General features: G+C 42.0%; 1 protein-coding gene across 6 annotated transcripts in view; it reads right to left on the bottom strand.

Annotated features, from left to right (window-relative positions):
- The window catches only part of NRG1 (neuregulin 1), a 183970-nt gene that overhangs the window by 137212 nt on the left and 22425 nt on the right, over positions 1–24333 (bottom strand). For 5 of the 6 annotated variants that reach the window (XM_064439485.1, XM_064439488.1, XM_064439486.1 and 2 more), the window contains exons 2-4: positions 15145–15322; positions 8679–8803; positions 651–701 (exon numbers count right to left, since the gene is read on the bottom strand). In XM_064439485.1, the coding sequence (XP_064295555.1) occupies positions 651–701; positions 8679–8803; positions 15145–15322 (354 nt within the window). The remainder of the gene's footprint in view (positions 1–650; positions 702–8678; positions 8804–15144; positions 15323–24333) is intronic. The other variant, XM_064439489.1, reaches the window with a different exon arrangement.

Genomic DNA, 24333 nt, shown 5'->3' with positions numbered 1-24333 from the left:
AAATAATGAAAATGACTTCTCACTGGGGTCAGTTCCAGGAGTAACTCTGGAGGTGTCCAATCCGTAACTGCAGGCCGGGTGCTGAAAGCAAAATTCCACCAGCCTGAAAGGAAACCATCTGGAGAAGGCTCCTAGTATGCCAAGGCAGCTTCAAAAGTGGTTAGACTACTGACAGTGGGTTACCTGTCTACATTCACAGACCCCGCAGAGCTGTCAGGAATTGTATGTAGAGACTTGAGAAACACATCAGTCTAGGCAACAGACTTTCTGGAGGAAATATCAATATGTCTATATACTCCGCAAATTCATATCCAGCTGCTAGGGTTTACAAGAACAGGAGCAACAAGTGCTTTTTCAAAACACAGTTTCTAACAACTCAAATACCTATTCACTTGGGCTGCTGCAGGTTGATAACTGCAGGCCAAATTAGCATCCTCAATACAGCTTCAGGATATTAAAAAATATGCTTAATACTTCTTCATTCATTTCTCAGTCCCTGAAGTAGCTCCAATATTCAAGGCGGTATGCAGGTACTGAGGCACTGGATGCAGGTGAATTGTTCTCTGCTAGGAGGGAGTGATTTCAGAGCTGCAGAAGCAGTTTCAAGAAGAAATAGAAAGAGATAGAAAGACTCTGTTAATTCAACTTACGTGAAGAAGTTTTTGCCCCTTCTGTTGATACTGGTATCTTGCTGGTGCTCTCTGGAAAACACAAGAGGCAATAAGAAGTTATAATGTGGAGTCAGACGATCCTCCAACAGCATTCAACTTGAAGAATGGACAAGGTAAAGGGGAAAAAAGTGCTCAAAGAAGCAAGCTTAAATTCTGCTTCAGTGGGCAGAAGCTGCAATCAGACACCAACTTGCAAAAGTTTCCTTTTGGGAAAAAATGAAAAATGCTGGTGTCTACTAGTAGGCCTGAAGAAAAAAGCCTGTTTCTTCTGAAAGGAATCAGTTGTTCAATCTCTCATTCTCCTCTGGGAATAACTGATCAGTAGCAACAGGAAAAATCATGCAGATGGCTCTGCTCCTGGAAGGCGTCAGTGTGAGTATTCACTCCTTATGCTTCTAGGCAGTTAAATCTTGCAAAGGCGTGTTCCTGTTCATGTCACTTGTATTGCTGGTAAGTACATCCAATAATGTCAATTGCCACTTCAGGGAAATCTTCTAAGTCACACATGCAAACCCAGTCCCCCATGGGATGACTGCTTGGGGGCTCTGGGATGGAAATCAAAGAGTTGATTTTCTGAAGAGACTAGAAAAATTGCTCTTCCATACTGGTCCTACACAGATACGCTATTGCTAGTGACATACTGCCATGGACTTCTTGCACCCACTTGTTGAATTGCCTCATGGCTATGGGGGATGATGCTGCCATGCTCAGATCCCGGCTAATGCCTTGCAGAACGCAGATAGGAGAAAGCAGAAAGTAGAAAGCCTTCGTTTAGGTTTCACAGACTTCATAGAGACCTTGCTCCAATGACACCATCCATCTGTCCATGCGCTGCTGACCATGCAAGCCACTACTGCGTGTAATTTTCTAGGTGTGAACAAATCACCCTTCAGCTGTGTGCATCAACAATCTTTGCCTTCTCCAAGTTCTCAGAACACTTTTCAGCCTTATAGTGGTGCAGTTCAATACAGGTGCATATGTTTCTACTCTACAGATGGAGAAGAGCCACAAATGCCAGGGAAGAAGTCTCACCTTCAATCCTCAAGGCACACCAAGAATTCTCTGGTAGGCCAAACAACAAGAATTCAGAAAAATTATTTTTCTAAGAATAAGAGGAAAGGAAAAGGCAGCTTGGGAATTTTTTTACTCTGTTCTGTGATTCCAGATCAGGTGGCCCTCTTCTTACTGTCTTCAACAATCCACAGGAACTTGACCAGAAACAAAACGCAGTCCAACTGTCTTCCCTTCAACATCCCTCTCATCAAACCTCAGTGTTGAGCCTATTTTTTAATTTCTTACTTGCTGGCTCTTCGTTTGTATTTTTTTCATTTTGGTCCAGTTTTCTTTGGCAAATATCTTGTTTGCATAAGCAATATGTCCCAGTTTCATGTCACTAACATGAGAGAACTTATTATACAGTATTTCCCTGATAGTCAGTGGTGTATGGCATGGAAATGAGTATCATAAGTAAAATTTTTAAGGTCAAAACCTTTGTACTAGGTCTTAGAACACAGTGCCCTCTAGCCAGGCAGCTTTCAGGACCGTTTTTTGGGTATGGAGGCAGTTTACTGTTGTGCAGCTGGGTTGTCTGAGCAATTAACATTTCTTAGTCACAACAGGAGACAGAACAGGTCTTACAGCTGCGTAGCTCAGCACCTAGCACAACTGGAGCAGATTTTTCTTTCACCATTAAAGAAACCATGTTCCATTTAGTGCCCTTGCTGAGCTTAATGGAGCATTTCTTACTGCTGCCTCCCCAACCCAGCTGTGTCTGCACAGACACTGGTGGGAAGCTTCCCTGTCAGTGGAAAATACAGACAAAGCCTCCCACACCTGAAACGTGCTGGAAATTGTGTGGCAAGGTCACACATTGCCAAGCCCTGCTAGTAACATTTGTGTTAGCAACAATAGCAGTGGATGCTAACATTTGGAAGATGCAAAATCTGTGTGTATTGCTTACTGAGGACAGTACACCACAACAGTAAGAGAGGCATTTTACTCCACTCAGGAAGACCAGCACAGATTCACATGACAAGCCATCTGAACACAAGAAGCAGAGAGAAAAGAGGCTGCTTGTAGGGAGCCATCAATACTTGCCTGCAGTTGAAGAGCTAGAAGCATTTTTCTGTCATAATACTTGTAGTTGCTGCTGCAGTCTGCCAAGGTATGGAGATGGCAGCCTGCAGTACTGCCTTCATCATCAAGTTTAAGTTCCCCTGAGGAGCAGCTACCTCAGATGCTCTATTCACTTCTGTCCCCTGGCAATTCTAGGAGCACTTAGTTTTGGTGAAGTGCTGTTTCCTGAAACTGGGTATGGTTTTCTGGGGCTTTCTTATGTAAAAATATTGGAGGATGGACAAGAGATCCTTATTTTGGGATGTTTTAAGGGGCAGGTCCCTCCAGCCTCTCAGTCTGATGATCTTAATACTCCGGCCAGTTCCCTCTTCTGCTGTCTCCTCTGGCAAGACAGAGAAAAGCCCCCTCAATGCCCACACGACTCACAGCAACACACCACCTTTCTGGGCTTGGTATTTTGATCTATGCTTCCAAGTAGAGAGCTTTGTTTGGTCTGCTAAGAGGAGACAAACCATTCCCTGGGCAACAAGCTCTGCTGCAATGCCTCTGAGGGAGGCAGGAGGTCCTCTTCCTCAGAAGAGACCTTTTCTCTAGTGATAACCAAACATCTAACAGTCCTACAGCTGGTGTTGTGAAGAGTCCTCTGCATGCCATCACAGCCCTTTTTTTCCTTCAGTTAGTTTGCCAAAGGCCTAATGTAAAAAGCCTGCTTGACCAAACTGAAGGGATTTATTTGGTTGAACCCATCGGGTTTGATTCAGGCCTTGAAGGTGTCTCTAAGAACCCTGACAGGGACAACAACTTGGGCTCTGAGGAGGATTCAAACACCATGAACATCACAGGTAGTCAGAGCAGCAAACAAGGTTTCTGTCATCCTGAGGTTTACTTTCTGGCAGTGTTATAAGACTTAAGCCTCTTGCATTGATTGTACCATTCAGATGACACATTCTGAATTACACAAAGAATGACACAAACTAGCACACACCTTGAGAATAGGGCAGTATCTGAGACCTCTGTTATTCAGTTTATAGATGGAAGAGTAAGGAGTAGCTGTGTAGAAGGTAAGACCTCAGAGGCATGCAGAAACGTGTGGGCAAGGACACAGGGAGATCCAACAGATAAAATGGCTTTTTCTTTCTTAAAACTACTGTGCTTTTTACCTTTTCGTAGTCCTCCAAGAACCTACTGTCATGAATTGGATTATAAGAGCACTGCCCTCAATTCAAGTATGCCAAATTGCAAAGAAAGCTACTTTTAGGGGAATTGCTATGCCTAACTGAGCGTCAGCCACATTTCTTTCTATGTGGAGGCCCAAATCAGTGAAATTGGTCCAGGCATGCTGATTTGCACTAGTTGAGAATCTGTCCCATTACACCACCCAGTTAAAAGCAATCTATCGGTCACCTGTAACTATGCTAGAGAGAGGAGAGATACACTGTTCTCCTGCTTTAATCAAGTCTCAGGCAGATTAATGTGTGAGTAGAAGAGACTTTTCTTGCACCTGAAGTATTTCATAGTTGGCTACATGCTCTATGGGTACTAGACACAAGGTGGTGCTTTTATTTACTTAATTCTCTGCTATCTTCTTGAAGGTAAGCTACTGGCTACATTCAGAAGAGGAACAGCACACTTAAGTTTAATGAATGTTGAATATCAGATTCTTACTGACGACTGTACAGCTCAGAGCTCTTAGTACCACTGCAAGTCCTATGGATGCAAAACCAGAAGCTTGCATGGGTCACCATGTAGCTAATGAATTTACCAAGTCTTACTTCTGCCTACAGCTGAGCTACATGAACAGATCACCTGAGCACTTCATGTTCCCTTTAATTCAGGCAAAGTTCTCTCACCACCCCCACTCTTGACTCAAACTACATCAATTCACTTTACACAAATGTGCAGGATAAGTGCTCACACAATACCCTGCACACAACCCAGCAGGTATCCAGCACTGTAGACTGCTACCTTCTGCAATGTCTCTGCAGGAATCCACTCTTTTGCACCCTGAGTCGTGCTGGGCACAGCAAACAGCCTTAGAGAGGCAAAAGATTTAGGTCAACAGGTTTTAATGGAAAAGACTGACACAACATTCAGCTGGAACTGTGGTGTGCTCAACACTTTAAAAAACAAGGACACTTACCTAATTATCTAAATAACGGGGTTTGTGAGCACGTTTTCAAACACAAAGTTGAAAGCTTTGGCTGTGGTATGAAGTATTCTCTCAGTGTTATTAAGCATAGTAAGGTCTTATGTTAATGAGAAATCCCATGAAAGAATTCAGTGCAAGACTTTTGCCTGGCTAAAGTGACAATTTAGGATCCAAAAAAGCAGTTACTATTGTATTAGCAAACCTGTGCACTATTTATACAACTCCAGGAGAACTTCTTGCCTCTATTCTGACCTCAATTACAATCTTTCTTAGGGGACAATACATGAATAGGAGTGAATGAAAATAAGAAGGCAGCTCATATCCTGTGGGCAAGTTATACTCATTATAAATTTAAAAGAGAACAGAGTAGTTCCCACTGCTTGCTATTAAGACTAGTAAAAAATAGTGTTTGTCTACCTCTTTTTATATTTGTTGCCTTTTTAATCCACACATATGGCTCTATAGACAAGGCTTTATGTTCCTTTCAGTAAAAATGAGAACATTTAACAGTCTATGTAGGTTAATACATTTTGTGTGTGTGTTGTGTGTGTGTGTTTATGTGTAGCAAAAACTTTCACAGGAGCAAATTTGGCAGTTTAAAATAACAGCAATGTTAATGATAACAGTAACAGCAACAAGGATAGGAGTTGCTATTGCATTGACTATTACTGTTCAAGACAGAAAATTTTACCTTTTCTGGGAATGAGATCAGGGAAAAATAAAGCTCTTTGCTCATGAAAACAAAAATTATTTTTTTACAAGTTTTTTATTGAGAAACACTCATTTTTCTATGCTTTGGAGCAGGGAATTGAAGTTAGCAATTTTCAGACTTGTGACCTTACTGGTCACAGTAAGGTGTGGCTTTTCATATTCTTGGGGAAAAAACCCAAGACATTTGCCCTGTTCTTCAGGTGTTTTTTTCCTACTACCCATTACTAGCTGATGTTAGAGACAAGGCATCATGCTAGGTAGACCTTTGGTCTGGCTCTTTTGTGGCATATATCAGCAAAGAAAATTTCAACTAAAATAGTTAAAGTTTGACAAAATTCTAGGGAATTAAAACCAAGATTTTTATACCAAAACCCACTAATCTTTTAGTGGAAAGAAAAATAACCCCATGCCCAGAAATACTATCACCTTATCTACCCTTAGTCTTAAAGCACTCAGCCTAAAGGGAAAGGAAGATCTAGTTTGCAGATAGCAGGGCACATATGACACAGAGGACCAGGTGAGGTCATTAAATTAAAGGTCATAATTAAAGTTATGGTTCACATAGCAGAGCAGGTCAGTATGGCCACAAGAAAGTCAGGCCCTCTGATGCATCTTTTTTTACCCCACTGTCGCCCTATCTGCTAGAGGTGGAAAGAAGCAGCTTCTCTGCCTTACATGAGAGGTTCATCACTCTCAGATGTCCACACACCAGTTTTCTGCAGGGACTCCTGAGCTGCACTGGACCCCAAAAGCCCACTGGCAGGAAATATGCTGCTTTTTCTCTCTTTTTTTTTTTTTAACTCTCTCTTTCCTATGAGTAGTGCAGGACCACACAGATATATAGGACCTGAGTAATGACTGCCCTTCAGGGCTCATTACCGAGTTTGGATCCCAAATCTGTCATTAAGCAAGCAAGGGGAAGAGGTCAGGGAATGCGGGGGAAAGAGGGGTGAGGAGGTCACCCGTGCAGGGGGTCTGTCCCTGTTTGCAAAGCAGATGTTGCCCTCTGAGGCCTTAGGGATCCATTGCTCTTAAGTCACCAGATGTTGCCCATGCTGTTCCTCAGATCCAGATGGAAAATTCCATCATTAGGAGGAAAACTAGCAACAATTTTACTGGTAATTTATAAGCAACAACAAGCAGAGGGGGCTCAGATGTATGTGTGGTCACTAAATACACATGATTGATTTATTCATCCAATGAATGCAGCTATGCCTGATTCTAGATTATTAAATATCATTGAGATGTTCCAGTTCAGATATCACCGAGTTTCCAGTTCAGATCTTTACAGACAAGAGCCAGCTTCCAGGTTTAGACTGGATCCATTCAAGGCAGTTTGCATGCATGGCTGTGTTTTAAACAACTTACGTTTCACAAGATTAGACAGATTCTAACATATCAGTTATAGCACATAACAGCGCTTGCCTGCAAATGTTTTTATTCAAAACCAAGCTCCCATCCCCCTGAAGCAGGAGTGTTTTGCTGTTATTCAGCACAGCCCAAAGGAAGTTGAAAAATCTGTGTCATGAAGCATAGGAATGAGGTCCCACATGTACTCCCCAGCCACGTCACCATTCCTTGTCTGAGAAAGCAATAGAGGATGGCCAAACATTTTTTTGCATTTATCTGTATCATTGCCTAAAGTTGAGTTTTGGAAGTTCCAGTATCTTGGGAACAGTATAGGAGCTTTCCATGTAAGCAGCTAATCAGCAACCAAAATTTGTATTCATGGAAACCAAGAGCATTTACAAAGCTACACAGAAACACTTACCCATTTTTTCTCCTAATAACATTCTGGTAAATAACACTCAATCTTTTATATCAGTCTCCTGACATCTGATCATGATTATAATACCATACAGCTAGTATGAAATCTTAGCACTTGAGATTCTTTAGTTGATGAAATAGAATAGCAAATACACAAAGCGAAACAGTCAAGCAATTACCATGTGACCACAAAACAGCAGATAGCCAAAGACAAATCCCACTGGCAAAGGTTTACATTTGTTCTTCTATTTATTTAAACAACTATGTCCCATTTCAGAGCACAATATGGAAGAGGAAAGCATCCCTGGTAAATTCCCATTGCAACAACATCTTTAAACCCACCTCAGATATGCATAGAACTTCTGCTCTGTTTGCTAATGAGGGCATGTTCCTTTAATACTTCACAACTGGCTGGACACTGGAGTTTGAATTATAAGAGCTGAATTAGTCAATGTCACTCTTAAGAAACAAGATTTTAGCTGAACTGCAGCCTCTAATGTATTCCCAAGGAGAAACAGTACCGCTAAAACATTTGTGTACAATGGAAACACCCATGAAATTTCATCAGAAGCAATTGGAACTTCCTGTAAATGAAATGAGCCCTGCAAAAGCAGCAATCTATAATAATTTTAAATCATTTGGGTAAGCCTGAATGCTATCTGCCTCATGAGAAGGTCTGCTCCTCAATAAATAAGTTTAAATCACAGTACCTGAATTACATTCATGCCTTTAATGATATTTGTTCAAATTCACTCATGTCTTTGCCTCCATTATTTTAGAAATCAAAAGAAAAACCTATCAACATCTGTGAAAGTAAAAATAGTGGCAATCAGAGCCATACAAATGTTCCTTGGAAGACAAAGAGAGGAGTGCTGGTTTAGAAGTTCAGACTAGGACATGTTTTAGGTTAAATGAAACCTTCCCCACAGGCCTATCATGCCTCTGCTACTCATGTGCACTATGGGAATTAGAATAATATTCCCTTCCTTTCTTCCTCTTCTTATCCTGATTATTTACACTGTGTCTTAGACTTGGTGTTGGAAAGCATCTCACAGAAAATGCTGATCTCTCCTCAGATCTGTAGGAGGCATCCCTTTTGTCTGGATAAGGAAAACCGAACTTCTCAACTATATTGCAGGCAAGTCAGGCCTGAATAATTTTCTTAGCACACCTAATACATTTCAGCATTTCCACTTCTACTTCACCTGCAAAGCTTTTCCCTCCTCCAAACCCTTTTGTCCTGGTGGCAGCTTTAATACACGGTCTTTCTGAATGTGATAGTAAAATAAAGAGCCAAACCTTACCATTGGTGTCCGTGATGATAACACTGGCTTTAGTACTGTCATTCCCTAGTTTGCTGCTCACTCTGCATGCATATTCCCCAGCGTCAGCCAACGTGGCTCTGTAAATGTGAAGCTCTGAGTATTTCCTGTGAAATCAGAAAAAACATGTAAACATCCTGTACTGGAGTAACAGTCACTGCATCGACTAATGCACTCTCTTATTTTCCTCTCAGCAAAGCATCTTGTCTTCCATTCTTACTGACACATTAACACTATCCAGGTTTGAAAGAAGGGAGGAGGATAAAAAAATATATCTCTTACAGGCTTCTGGAAAACAGGCATATTAATGAACTCAAATACTTGTTTATGCTTTTCTGCTTGAGAGGAGTCTTGTTCTTCAAGGAAATCTGAAAAACAACCTTCCTCTCTCAGCTGAATTGTTGAGTATCCAGATGCCACGGAGATGGGTGTAATATTAAAATAGATTACCCTTTCCTACAGGTTCATATTGCCAGTAGCAGAGTTCTGGGTAAACACTGTAGTTTCCAACATCTGACTAAATAATCATGAGATTAGGACACACCACTCTCTTTAACAACCTCTGAAACCCCCATAGTAAATCATTCTCCAGTGCTAACAAAAAATTATGGGCAGGAGCACAATTTGCATGAAGCTACATTTTGTTCCTGGCTCAGAGATGTAATTTAATCAGTCTCCAAGGTTTTAAGATTAGATTTTAAAATGCAGAACTCCTGCCTACCCATTAATTTGGTAGGAATATGTTCTGGTGTCATTCAAGGGGTCCCCAACTCATGTGATGGCAATTATCCTATTACCTAGACTGTGGAGAATGACTAGCTTGGGGAAAATACATACATTATTGCTGTTCCCAGTTTCTGTTTAAAACAAGTGTTTTGGAGAAGTTTTTGCCTGTAGGAAAGCCTATTCATTTATATACAGAATAGTAACTTAGTAGAGTGCACAGGCATTGGCTTCCCTAAGTTGGCCTACCCCAACATGAAGAACTGATCCCCAGGAGGCAGGGGTTCTTCACTCTAAAAGCTTATAGTCACCAGCACGTCTAGCAATGAATGCCAAGCTAAACAATGTTCGAGAAGTTGTTTTGCTTTGGCATAGCCATGTCTCCTAACTCTCCATGTAGAAATTATAACTGGTTACCCCTTCTGGGAACCATTGAGCAGGATTGGGTTCAGACCAGAAACAAGACACTTGTAGCAGGAGCAACCAAAATGTTCAATGCCACTTTCCAACACATCTTTGCGAGCCATCCCTCCCTCCAGCACAGCAAACTATCCTGTCTCCTATCAAATATCTACTTATGGGCAACTCAACCTTCCCTGCCCTCTATGCAAAGGTCCTACTGCTGAGGAGTCAGCACTGTGGCCTTCATGGGATGAGAGAAGTATGCTAAGTGGACTCCAGCTGTGGTAGAAACCCATGTTACAAGAGTTTCTCCTCATGTCATGAAAGACGGCTGCTTTCTTGAGGCTGCTGGGCTTGCAGGAAGGAGGAACAGCCAAGCTAGGATTAGCAATTTGCTCAGGTTTGCTCAAACAGTAAACAACTGAACAGTTGACTACTACGGCTCCTTCTCAGGCAACGTTAGGAGCCCAGCTCCCAGTGCTGGGAAGTAATTAACCGGGCTGCCTTTCAGATGGCATATAAGAACAGACTGTAGCTGGTGGCAACCATAAATATATGAGAAAAATGTGGTTGAGACACTGACAGAAGTGTCCAGAAGGTGAAAGCTGCTGTCTCTTTGGGTGGGAATTTTGCACCTGACTAGCAGCTATAGTTACACCACAGTAGAAATGGCCTGCTCTTCAATCGCCTGCCAGCCACCTACACACCTGCCTTTGCAACAGCCTGTTAAGGGCCTGTCCAGGTATATCCAGCAGTAGTCTACACCACCTAACAGCTGGAGTGGACATGCGATATTTCCTATATCCCACAGGTTATATTTTAGTCATGCCTGCAGACATTCATCTAGATGGAAAGCAGCCTGTAGCCTCAGGGTGCTTCAAGAGGCAATGTAAACAGGCTCTGTTTTTTGAGGAACTCACTTTAACCCAATGATAAGCAAGAAGCACAGCTGCAGCCATATCACTTTTATTTGGGCACCCAGTGTATGTCCACTGCAGTCTGTTTTCCTCTCGGTATGATATTAAGTAATATTGATGCAAAACACATTTGTGGCACTCTTGGCTTTTAGAAGAAGAAACTCTTTGCCTTAAACATTTATTTTTATTCTCTTTGTTTTACATTATACCTACAGGAAAAGGTGAGGAATCGTGTCTTCCTTTTATGATTTTATGATTATATTAAAATAGGTGAAGTGACCGTATTTCTTACAAAACTACTTCTAACAAGCCAAATTTATTCTTATTTAAAAAAAAAAAAAACAAACCCTGTGTAAGGAGCGTTCTCTCTAAGAGCAGGAGAAATATTATGAATAATTATAGCCTTAAGAATATTATCGAGACATATCAAGACAGAACTCAAAACAGAGCAGAAGATGACTTATTAATGGCTGTAAATGAAGTAGCTCCCTAGTAATACAGTACACCAACTGTACTCACTTAAAGCCCCTCATAAGGGATTTTGTATTCAAATGCTTGTCCTTTTTTTAGTCTAGACCGTGCTACACCAAAAAATGTCTCTCCTTATAAGATTTGCTTCTGCTGTATCTTTAGCTCATTGCCACTTTGACACTGCTGAGCTTGTATTCATACATGAAAGGGAAAGAAATACGTCTGCAGAATGCAGTCCCAGCCCACCTTATCTGACTATTTGATTTAATTTTGCTTCCAGCCTTCAACTGTCATCGAGAATTGCCTGTCTGCGGGCAAATATCCAGGCTAAGCCTGGATGAAGCCCAAGGTACAGGGCACTTGCACACAAAGTTTTGTCATGCACTATTGCATCCAAAGCCATTAGCTAGGTGAAGTGGCAAACACATTCCCTCTGCCCCAAAAAACCCCAACCCTGAGGAAGCTCTCTCTTCACATAATAAAGAGTGTCTGACTCTGTACAGCACACTACCCAAAACACAAACGCGCAGGCTTTACCTGGGTTTGAAATACGAGATGGAAAATGAAATGATACCAGTACAAATGGACGGCATGGGAAAGTTAGATAGCAGGTGAAAACCTCTTGTCTGTTGCCTGACTTTTTCTGTATATCCATTAACGCAAAGGAATAGCTTAGAGCTTGGACACACCAATCAATCAATCAATCATGGCATCATGACTCATCAGTACTCATAAGAGCAGCAGTAATTGCTGCTGACTTCATGCTCTTACTCCATGACAAATTTTAGGCTAAAAGTGAGTGCTTTAAATGACTTTCCTTAAAATTTAAACTCATTCAGTTTCTCTTGACTTTCCAGTGTAAATGAGATGGGGGGCACAGTCATTTGGTGTGATATGTCATCACATGTCGGGGCTCTGCACCTTCTGAAGCAACCACCCTGAAATCATCCTAGTGAGCTTAGAGGAGTGATCCCCTGAGTTCATTTTACACGCAAGGCAATCTTCAGAAGGCTAAGCTTTGAGAAAGCCTGCATTGCCACAGAGTCTTCTGAACTCTTAAAAAATAGGAATACACAGTCAGCATCTGCCCCACTTCTGCAAATCCTTTGAACCAGTAGTATTCACACTGGCCAAATGCACCCAATAAACACCAAACTGCAGTATTATCTTTTCCATGCATACTCCAGGTGCCAAGCTAAGGTATTAATTTTCAGTTTCTGAGCCAGACACTTCATCATTCTGCCAGATATTTTTGCAATTCGTTAAAAAACCTACTGCTAAATAGCCTCAGAAACATTTTTTTTTCCCAACAATGAGCAGGGTTTCATTCTGCCATCACGCAATGAGAAAGGTGATTTCTTGCAAAATATGACCATTGGGCACTACTTACAAACTTTGTGAGGTTTTTATAAATATGTGGAAAGCATTATTCTCAAGTGTTCAGGTTGAAGGAGTCAGTAAGACTGTGGTACCATGCATGCTAATGGTTCTTCAGAAATATTGCCTACTTTTTATGCAGCTATTTGACCTTTAAAATAGACATTAATCCCAGACAGCTCTACAACTACTCTAGCCTTCCTAGCTGATGCTTCCCACACGTGGTAATAGTAAAAAATTCACACTAAAATGCTTGTTGTAATAATATGGCAGCATACATACATGACAAACATTTATCAATGTGCCATCAAGAGAAAACTGCAGAAAATAAGTGAGGAAAAACCTCCTTGATCATTGATATTCGTTTCATTTGCAATGGGATCTTTATAATGTGGCTTTGCCTGTCGTAATCTGCATGTTTTTTTATGCATTCATTTGCACTGCATTTTCCCCCATTTCCCTTTAGGCTTAGAATATGTGCCTGTCCCACTTTTTATCAAAATAAAATCTATCTCCTCTTAAGCTGTTCACATCTACTCAGTCCTGGAAGCACACATAAACAGCAAAAGAAAAAATGGCAAAGCACTGATGCATCCCCAAACTAAAATCTCAAAGTAGAAAGGCAAGGAAAATCCTTCAAATGTTAGCAGACATCTCTTGCCTTTCCCCTTCTCGTACTCTGTATCTAGTGACTTTCACATCTCTAACTGGAAGGGCTTCTCTGTTCCACTCTAACATTTCTGTTTTAAAATAGAAAATAGAAGAGAGAAATTCCAATGATGAGTGATACCCTTGTGGTGGGGGTAGCGCACAGAAGTGTGACATGCAGGTCAAAGCCTACACTCTGCCCACTTACAGTGGGGGAACTGGACTTCAGATTTCCATTTTCCAGCAAAAGGCCCAATTTCAATTTTTTCATTATGTATCTTTTGGGAATTTTTAAACATGTTTTGGCACATCAACCTGAAAAATAGTCTCACACATTCCCCATGCACACTCTAATCAATAGTTATTAGCTAGTTTCCCTTCTGCCAGCTCCTTAAAGTTTTGTGGGGGAAAAATAAAATAAAAAAAAAAAAAAAAAAAAGAGAAAGAACAGAGCTGGCAGAAGGCGCTTACTGATTCAATGCTGAACTGACAAAGCCAAGCCCCAGAAGGTGAAATCCTGGCTCCAGTGAGTTTGATCAATCAGCATCAGCCAAGATGTAAGAAGAGAAAATACTGTTTGCCCCCCACAGGCAGCGCTGAGTTCCTGGGGAAGCTGAGGACCAGGCTCTGACCTGAACACTTTCTTTACAGAATAGACTGAAAATACAACGCTTGCAGAGACATATGGCCCTGCAAATGGGTCCAGACAATTTGCCAGGCTATCTGCCACCTGGAACAGCTCCATTTTGCAAATGCTGGAACAAGACATCACAGGTTCCTTTTTGCTGTCTGTGCGACCGTGGCACAGGGGCTGCAGTGATGCTGCTCTCCCACCCTCCGTGTTTCACCTTGTGCCCCAGGCTGGGGTGCAAGAAATTGCAAGGGAGGGCAGGACATCTGGTTTTCAACCTGAGTAACTCTGAAAGGTTATGCACCTGTTTGATTTTGGCTGCTGTTTTGCCTAATGAGATGAGACGAGACCTGACAAAGAAGTATGGGGGCACCTGACACCCTGGAAGGAAAGATCTTTTGCAGAGCCCACCCCAAAACCTCTTCACCTTATACAAAGGGAAGACATAGCCAAGTACAGCAGATAGCAGCCCTGCCTACTAAAAGCAGACGTGAGAGTTGAAGGGCTGTGTTCAAACAGATTTTCATAGCTTCTTTTGATGGATGAGTGGCCACAGTTGAAACTTTAACTTGAACAAGGTAGAGACCAAACAGCAAGAGCCTTGTCCTGTCTCAGTGCAGAAAAATGCATTGTGTAGCTTCTCCTTCCTGGCAGAAACAAGGCACCAGACCATGTTCTGGCACTGGTAGTTACATGTAGGGGGCACTTTCTCCCAGCCAGGAGGATGATATTTGCAGGCTTTGCTACTCATCTGACACTCGCTAGACCTGTGCCGCCTTCTGCTTGTGTGGAAATGCTTCTGGTAAAAGACTACTACAAGCTTGCATAAGGCATTCAAAGCTAATGCAGGCAGCATTCAGCCTTTCTTAAGGACTACATTGCTTGCAAAGAATATCTCAAAAATATTTCCAAATCCACATTTCTTTGATATTTTAAATGTTCTTGGATTTTAGACAATAAACATAAGGTACCTCTGTTCTCGTCAGTAGTTTAAAAATGGCCTGTCTCCAATTTTACTGGTTACAATTATAGCCTTTGGCTATAAGAAAATAAATAGAGCTTGAAAAGGGAAAATTATTTATGAAATATTTATACCATACTACCTCTTCATCCATACGTTCAAGAAAAATAACGTCAGTGTCTGTTTCCCTAAATTTTCTTCCTCTGTAACTCAACAGCTTTTAGCTTTCTGATATTGCAATTAACAATGCCTGTGCTCTGGTGAACAGATCTCCCCATCCCTCCCAGCCCCATTTGTGAGAAATGTCTTCGTACTTACTTTTGTTTTTTGGGGATCTTGACATTTTCTGGTCTGTTTTTTTTGGTTATTTCCTTTCCATTCTTCAACCACTTGAATCTGAGCGCAGGGTACTCTGAAGTGGTTTCACACCTTAGCACTAGCTTCTGACCCACAGAAGCCTCTTGGTTTTTCATTTCCTTCAATTTGGGAGGCACCGCTAAAGAAATAAAAGAACAAGCTGGTGATTAGGTCATTCTCGGACAGGAAAACAGTGCTAACTCAAGCTGAGATAGGCAAGCCACAGAAAGCAAAACTCCAATCAGACTAGCAACATTTCTACATCAAAACCTGAAAAATAAGGATAATTTTTTTGTTACATGTATCACCCTTGAAGCATAAGGGCGTAACTAATGACAGCCTAGTTTGGCCCTTTGGAGTCCCCCTACATGGGTCTTACAACCTGCAAGCCATACACAGCCTTAGCAAAACTAAAGTTCTGCTTCAGAATACAGTAGGAAGCACTAACAACACTTAATTGATCATGTGTATCTAGACACAAGACAGCACTCTGTGGCAGGCAGCCCTGGTAGGCAATACAGAAAGGGAGGATGTCTTGCTGCTTTATTTATTTTGACTGCTCTGAGTCAGTGGCTATCTGAAGGCTCCAGGTGCAAGTAATGTGACAAGGAGGTAAAAGCATAAATATAAACTCAACACCTTCCCTAATCTGAGGGAAAGGCTTTTGCTCTTGCCAAACATTATACCCCACATTATACACCTACCTCAAGCCTCAGCTTGGCCCCATCTTTTCCCTGAGGCAAGAGACAAGAGTCTTGGAAGCCCATCAAGAGAATCAATATCAATTAAGGGTATTTTGGACCCAGAAGGGGACAGACACTGCATTGAAAATGCTCAGCCAATGGCTCCTGCACACTGAACAGCTCCAGCTGATGCATCTCAATTTCTACTGTGTTGTAGCAAAGGTGCTTCTTGTGTGGGTAAATCTCAAACCATTTAGGGCTTTCTAAGTTAGACTTCTAATTTTTCACAAGCAGTACCTATTTTTGAGCATAGGCTTCACAAGAGCAATGCAGTCCCTCTGTGGGACTTCACTTGATCCTGTGGGTTAGCTGTAAACCAGCCTCTACCATGATCCAGTATTAAGATAAAAACTCCTAGTCTAACCTTACTTCCCCCTGGGGCTTAAGAGAACACCTTTACCACACAACCAGGGAGGGCTAATACAGGGAGCTACAGCTGGTCAGCTGGTGGGTGATAGCTTGTGAGTCCATCCTGGCTCAGCTGTGCCCTGTCGTTGGTCTGTACCTCCAGGGAGTCAGTATTCCCGTGCAGCATCTCTAGCTGCAGTGTGTTTTGTTTCTTGAACAGTTGTAATGTTGTCCAAGGAAACAAACTGCCAGCAGAGCCAAATGGTTCTCAGATCAAGAATGTTCATTGGGACACCAACAGGTCTCCAATATGGTCCTGTACAAGAAAATATTTTAACAACCTGGAATACACTTGATTACATTTTGATATCTCATACTTGTGTGTTTGGGGAAGACTTGCTGATGTCAGTTGCCCTTAATTATTATTCCAGTCAGACAAAAACCAAGCAGCACCATCACGGCCATAATTATGAGAGGCGTGTATAAAGAACTGGATACACACATATCTGATAAGCAGTTGCCTGCTGCAGGCAGCAGCATGGCCTCTCCAACATGTCAGGCAACCTTTCTGATCCCACGGAAGTCCAGGGAAAGCCTGAGTTCTGATTGAAAGTTCTGATTAAAAGGAAGGTGACAAATTTTTCCATGCACTTCTGCTGGTGTGGAAAACAAGTCCCTGGCAGGAAGTCTTAGCCTAGACATCAGCAAAACATCTAAGAGGGAGACCTTCTCTGGGAAGGGTGTTGGTGGAGGTTTTACACAGGGGGTAGGCACATGTGTCAGGGTGGCACTAGGATGGATCGGGTAAGGCCCAGGATTTCATGACCAGAGAGAAATCTCCCCCAAAATGTCTTCTTATATGTTGGTTTCCATTTTCTACCCCCTTACACTCCCTCTTACACCCATCCCCACCCCCTCACCCCCCATAATTTTGGCAATTCCAGAGTGTTCCCAAAATGCTGCCAAAACAACTTTTGCTTTCGGAAGAACAAATGCCCACACACCATTCTGAAGCCAATATGTTTAAATATATATACTTTTCTGAGTGTATGTGTATTTGTATATATACATACGTTCACATAAGCACACATGTGTAAATATTCAGGCATTTACCCAAAAGAGAGAAAGAATTTTTGAAAAATACCAATCTTTAAATTTTCTGACAAAAATAATTAGCACTAATTAACAGCCTTACTACTGAGGTTTATGGTTACGGTTTCATTCTGTTATCAGAGCGTTAAGTTTACAGTCTTTTGTCACTATGTAAGAAAAGGAGCTGCAGAGGTGTGAAATAAAAAAGCAATATTCCTTTCTTAACCATATTTCACTTATTATAGTCCTAGTCCGTATCATGTGTAAATTAAAAGAATAACCACAATTGCAAGGATCAAAATTTTTGTGCTTAAGACTTCAACTGATTATTGATTTTCCTGTCAACATAGCAGCGTGAAACTGGGAATAAAAGGGAGACGCCATTTTGTTCCTGAATTTTATTTTAATTCAATGTTATCTGTTCAAAATGACTTGCAGATTTTTACCTCCATTAGAACTGCCAATGAAAAAAAAAAAAAGCATTGAATTAATATGCTCGACTCTTGCCATAATTCAGGAGTTACCAGGAAACATAAAAGAGGATTTTATCAATGGCAGTGACCCTCACTAATTCACAGTAACTCACTGTCCAAGCATGCAGGGTCTCCAGGGAAAGCAGTAAAAGCTGTTCACAGACATGACAGAAAAGAGATTGTTTCTTTTTTTTTTTTTTTTCCTCTCCTTTTCATTTACACTATGTTTGTTTCCTTTCAGCTGCAGTTTTGCAAAAGTTAATCAGACCTGCCAGGCATATGAGAAAGCTCGTGCTGATAAAACTACAGGATTGGGTGCTTGGATTGAGATCAGCTACAGCGTCCACTGTTGCAAGAGGCAGTTGACTTTCATCACAGTCTGTGCCAATTTCTCCAGCGCTGGCAAGACAGACCTTGTCTGCGGGGTAAAAACGCTTTCAGAGGAAGCAAAAATGCTTACAATGATAACTAGACATTGCTCCCCCTGACACCTCCCTCCCCTCGCCTCCTACCCCCTCCCTCATTGTCCCCACAGCATCTCCTGCCAGCTTGGCTCCTTTCCACCGCTCCTTGCTGCGCCTGTCGCGCAGCACCACTCCCGCCACCGGCGAGGCTTCGGCGCGCTCCTCCGCCTGGGGCTCGCTGGGGCTGGCAGCAGCAAGGGAGAAAGGGCAAGGAAAACACTTTCTGCATCTCCTACACATGGGTGGAGGTTGAGGTGCCATCTGGGACAGGATGACTCGGTCGAAATGTATTGTGAAGATGGAAGGGAGCCTCCCAACATTTCCTGCTGGTCGTGTTTTGGGCAGTGCGGTTGTGAGCAGCTCAGGTACAGCGGCAGCAGAGCCCTCACACGTCCCACCCGTCACAGAACGGCAAGAGCCAGGTAGCAAAGCAAACAGACAAATCCTGAAGAGAAACAGTGGAAACTAAGCGTGGAAGCACCCTGAAAGTGGTGCTGCTCGAATGAAAAGCGTGGCGGGATCCACTGTATCTGTATTCCTCCTGCCGAAACCTGGGAGGGCCTCACATTTTAAGAGTCAATTAGACACACATAAAGGTGCCCATGTTTAACCCCAAGCTTTTCACACTCCCTGGTCAGGACTTCTCTCTGTGACCTACAGACCTCACCTGGTTTGACAGACATTGTGAGAAAGCAACAGGGGTGATAACAGCAAGAAAGGGCTGTTGCATTGTGATGAGACCTCACAAAGCAGCGGAGCGCTTAAGCCAGCTAAAGTCCCACATTGTTGGAAGAGTTTAACAGACAAAAGCATGCAAGGTGTTAGATCTCTGCCTATTAAGATGTCCTGAATATCTGTCATTTTGTTAGCAGGTTTTTTTCAGAAGTGTGTGTCCTGCATGCTATCATTGCAGATAAGGAACACGCATTTCCATATTCTCTCTGCAAAAGACTCACTGATAATGTTCGACTGGAGATAACTTCTCCCTCGACTTTGGTGAGCTTGGCAAAGGACTGCAATCTCCTCACCCTCAGTGTTTGATTGTATAGTTAATCTGCATGGAAGCTCAACACATTGAACAAATTAAACAGGAAACCTGCAAAGTATTATCACAACTACACACTTTCAGCTGAAATTCCAGGAGTAGTTTTATTTTTTTTTCCCTTTTCTTTTCTTTTCCTAGGAAGGCACAAAGCCTTTTAAGAGTCTGAGCACAGGAATGTATTAGGCATGCTTGCCAGTAGGCACATGTGCACAGTTTACTGTGCAAAATTGTGACCAACAGCTTGGTGAGTGGTAATAGAAGCCACAAGAATAACACCCATTGCCTTGGCCTCAGACTTGGTTTTTTTTCCAGCATAATGCTCAAGGCAGGGCAGTAATGCAAGACAAACTATATTATTTCCAAAAAGCCTTCTCCCCTTGCATACGAGATTGTAATCAAGCCCAGGTTTATCATCAGCAGGCCAGATTTTCTAAAGCCTTTCATATAAACCATATAAGCTACACTTTAAAATGTATACTGCTCCTGCTTAGACAACTAAAACAAACCCCCAAAATTTCTGCTTTCTGTTGGTTTTAATCCTCCTATCATTTTCTCAGGCAACATCTGTATTCTGAACACTTTCCAAAACCTGGCTATTTCCTCCCAGCTTGCTGAGTCTCTGTGCAGATTACTTACATGATAAAACACTGCAGGTAATGATGGGAGATAATCCCACACAACCAGCCCTCCAAAATACCTCTGGTAACTGAACATGAGCTGAGAGACTGGAAAACTAAACAAATCACTTAGCTACTTAAATGAGAATTTCTCAGTTCTGAACTCTTTTGAAAATACTGTCAGATACATTTCAGCTTCTGGGTCTTGGTATGATTTGAATACTTATGTCCGTGTAGAAGAGCAAAAGAAAAAATGCAAACCTGACATTTTTCTTGAGTACTACATGTAAAACCAAAATCCACATAATCTAATTCTTCCTAGTGCTGTTAAAAGGAAATTTTTGCAGAAAGTTTAGGTGTTGTAAAGGCCAAAAGAAAGGGGAATGCCACAGGAATGGCTAGCAACATGGTCAGGAGCCAAGAAACACGGCAATAGGGAGGGATATAGCACTACGGCCACATTCCTTGAACATCGGACCAGCAAGGGACCAGCAAATGCCACTATAAATCAGAATAACTACTCCCCCCACAAAAGCTAATCACAAAGCCAAATGCAACCCTGATAATCCTGACTGGGAACTGTTCATCTCATGTTGTGGAGTGTTTGAGTCTAAACTAAGTGATCCTGACAGGTTTAGGTATGATGGTGCTGAAGTCTCACTTGGTCCTTTCAAAGTAATGGTCCACCCAACAAACTCATAGATATCCACCTAAAGTATTGATTTATTTGGGGTGAGATACTTTCAAGTACATGGTATGTCATGCCAGTGTTCATGGATATTTACCTCTAGCCATGAAGCTGCTCTCTCAGCTTGCATCAATCTTCATTTCATTCTCCCTGTCAGAACCCCAGTAACCTCTTCCAATGAGAGTATCATGGGCCAACTCATAACATAACATTGGAAAGGCAGGATTTTCAACTGGACACTGAAAATGGACATACAGAAGAAGCACTGTGCAAATGGAGAAGGTCTCACTACTCCCCCCTCCACCATACAAGTAAAAAGCGACTCTACTGGAGACAGGAAAAGGATGGTAGTGACAAACCAGCATGTCTAGAAGTATCACATCCACGGGGCAAAGCCTGAGAGCACCCATTTATTCAGTGTAACAAGATAATGCCAGGCTGTCCAGTCTCCCGCAGTCACTCAAGATATCAGTTTCTGAGCTTAGGCCTCCTCAGAGACAGGGAACTGTGTTCAAAGATAGCAAAATGTAGGTTTCACAAGAGAAGCTGGGTGTGAGCAAGCGTCTAACCTAAAGATTACAATTTAAAGGTCAACACTTAATTTATTTACTGATGATTGTGTCTGCTGGAACACACTGCCTGATTGCATTAAATACTCTCTCCTCTGGTTCACAATGCTTCAGCTGTCTCCAACTGGCTGGATCCCTGATAAACTTTGATGATCCTGTTAGACACTGTCAACACAAAAACCTGATCATGCAAACTGAAAATGTGGGGACAGCATAAAATAAATATACTTGATACCCAATAAGCAATTCAGGGACAACTACTCATAAAGTTGATATAAAAATCTGCAGGCCCATATTTTCCATACCTAAGTACATAAAGGTAGACTCCAGAATCTTTATCGGAGCACTAAAATTAAAGCAAACCAATGCACAGAAATGCTATGCAAGCATAAATCACGTGGACTTCAAGAGGACTTGCAAGTACTCAGTGACGTTTTTTTTTCCTCATGAAGCCACTTTTGAGTTAGGAGCTGAATTTCAGGACTGCATATTAAAAAAGTTTGTCTCAAGTTGTGTGCCTTGAAGTCAGATGAGGGAAGGAAGTGTGGCTTGCTGCATCATACACATATTTCTTTCTCTTCTTTGCTCTCTTCTGTCCTCCAGTGTATTTTCATCACTTATCTCTATCTTTGCTTGAAAAAAGGCATGCAGTACATCACCAGAGACTAGTGCAGCTGAAAGAACCAACTAAAAGCTGTGACTGCAGTGTTAAGTTGGCTGGGTCTGAGACTATGCTTTATGGCCAGACTTGGAAGGTTCACTAGATCACTGGGCTGAGAGGCACGTAAAACTTAAACTTTGGGTCTCAGCTGTGGTACACATGTAGCCATGTTGGTGTGCCCTAAGATAACTTTGGAAAGAATAAAAACAAGTGGAGAGAAAAAAGGCAAGGAAGGAAAGATATGCAATGCAATAATATTCTCCTTTGGTATAATTTTACAGGTTATTTCTCTGGATTACTGATGAAAATCCAGTTCTTGGCTAAGTGCCTTTTATCCTCTTTTTGGTAGAACTGACTTTCTTTTTTATAGCTTCCTTAGAGCTCTAACCTTTCAATCCAAGGGCTCAAAAATGTTGCACCCATCTTCTCTTCCTCTCACATTTAGTATTCTCTGGCACACTCATATTTGCCATCATGAGGAAACAAAAAGACTTCTTCTGTGTGTCGAATTCTCTAAGCTTTTCAAATCCTATGCACTATCTTATAACTCTTGTTCCCATCTCCTCTGGTCTCAGTTGCTCCTCCACTCTCTCAGCATTTCTCCATCATGTTCTTTCCCTTTGCACTGTTCTAACAAAGTTGGGATGCTCATATACAAAGGACACGAGTGATTGCTTTCCCTTGATCCTAATCACAGAGAGGCCCATTTTTCCTCTGCCTTACACTGTTTTCTTGGCTTTGTAGCATTTTCTGATTGTGCAATTCTTCCACTTCACAGACGAAAGTGTACCATGTATCAGCCAATAAATTGCCCAGTGTGGATCTATACATGACAGGCCTTCATAGTCATCAAAATCTTCCTCATCCTCTTGAGACTGTGGAACTCTTAAAAGAAAGAATAATACCACACATCCAGCATCATTACCAGCACACTTCTACGTGCCTGGTCAGAGGTCTTCCTAATTAAGCATGCCAAATTGCCCTTAATCCCAGGAAGAGCTCAGTCATATACATATTGAAGCAACAGTCTGCCACATTAGTGCATGATGAAGAATTTAAATAAAACCAGACAATGTTGTATTTACAGGATTCACATAAATTTTCCCAGTATTAAAAAAATTCTCCATGTTGAACAAGAAAACCAGACCTGCTGCCCACATGGATGCCTTAATAACAAGTGATACAACACAGGGAGTAGGGAGTGCCATGACAGGTGAAATTCAATTAAAATGGTGGTCAGAAGGCTATTCCCAGACTGTGGGATGCGGGGTATCTCAACAGGTGACCACTGACCACCTCATCCTGCATGGGTTCACAGAGTCACTGCCACCACCATCAAGGATACCTAAGTAATCTGAGTTTGGAGATGTAACCACTGGAAAGTATAACTAGGAGTATACAGAAAGACTGGAAACAGCATTTACCAAACCAACTGCCTCCCCAAAAGTCCCAAACAACCTCCCTCTCACAAAGTTCGCAGAGGCCACATCTACTTTTCACAAAGTAGATGAGAAAACTTCTGGGCATCCCCAGGCACAATTGGCAGTTGAGGGGGTTTATTTTACTGCTAACATTCCTCCCCACAAAGAACCACTCATCCATGTTGAAATTTTGGGGTGGGAAGGTGGAAAACCTGAACTGAAACCCACCTGATAGATTGTTTGACATGAACAGAAACAAAATCAAAATGTAGAAATGAATTTGGAGAAAACAAGATTAATTGGAGCATCTAAAGGAAGAAGTTGCTGTTGCATTACAGGCTGCGTGAAGTATTTACAGCAGTGAGAAGAACTTTGAAACTTTCAAGACATTGATTTGCTAATGAACAAGTCAAACTTAACATTATGGGTATTAGCTCCTCATTATCCACTTTCCTTCCCCTCCTCTCCTTTAAAGCTTTTGTGGTCAGCTCTCCTTGGAATACTCTCTTTTTGGGATTTATGTGGGTGTTCAGCACAGGCTGCAGAAGGATGTAGGCATACGAAAACATCTTGTGCTCTCAAAGACTGCATGGAGGAAACCTGTGGAAGGCAAAAGCAGCCGGACACCCCGAAGTGAAGACTATGTCCACCCAGACTTAACCAGAGTTGCCTCTAAAGTTCTTCTTAGTCATTTTCTTCTGGTGCTGATTGCAGATGGAGCAGAGGATGTGCTAGCCCCATCACAGCTGCATAACACCTGAAAGAGCAATCCCCCTACCCCTGCCTGCCGAAATCTCCACCGGATAGAAAAACTCAAGAGCTATTGCTGGTGGAGCATGCTGTACCTCCACCCTTCAATCAATTCAGAAGACAACTGCTTTAATACCTACAAGCTAAGTGGAAAATCAGTGTGCTCTGACCGTACCAGAAGGGTGCCACTCCCACAGCAAAAGGATGTGCTTGGTCAGTCTTGGCCCCTTCAGTTGACTGAGATGGCCATCACTTGGAAAGATCTGTTAACAAAATCTT

This window comes from Phalacrocorax carbo, chromosome Z (assembly GCF_963921805.1).
Source record: "Phalacrocorax carbo chromosome Z, bPhaCar2.1, whole genome shotgun sequence".
In the NCBI taxonomy this organism is placed as follows: domain Eukaryota; kingdom Metazoa; phylum Chordata; class Aves; order Suliformes; family Phalacrocoracidae; genus Phalacrocorax; species Phalacrocorax carbo.
This window is presented reverse-complemented; position numbering and strand designations above follow the sequence as displayed.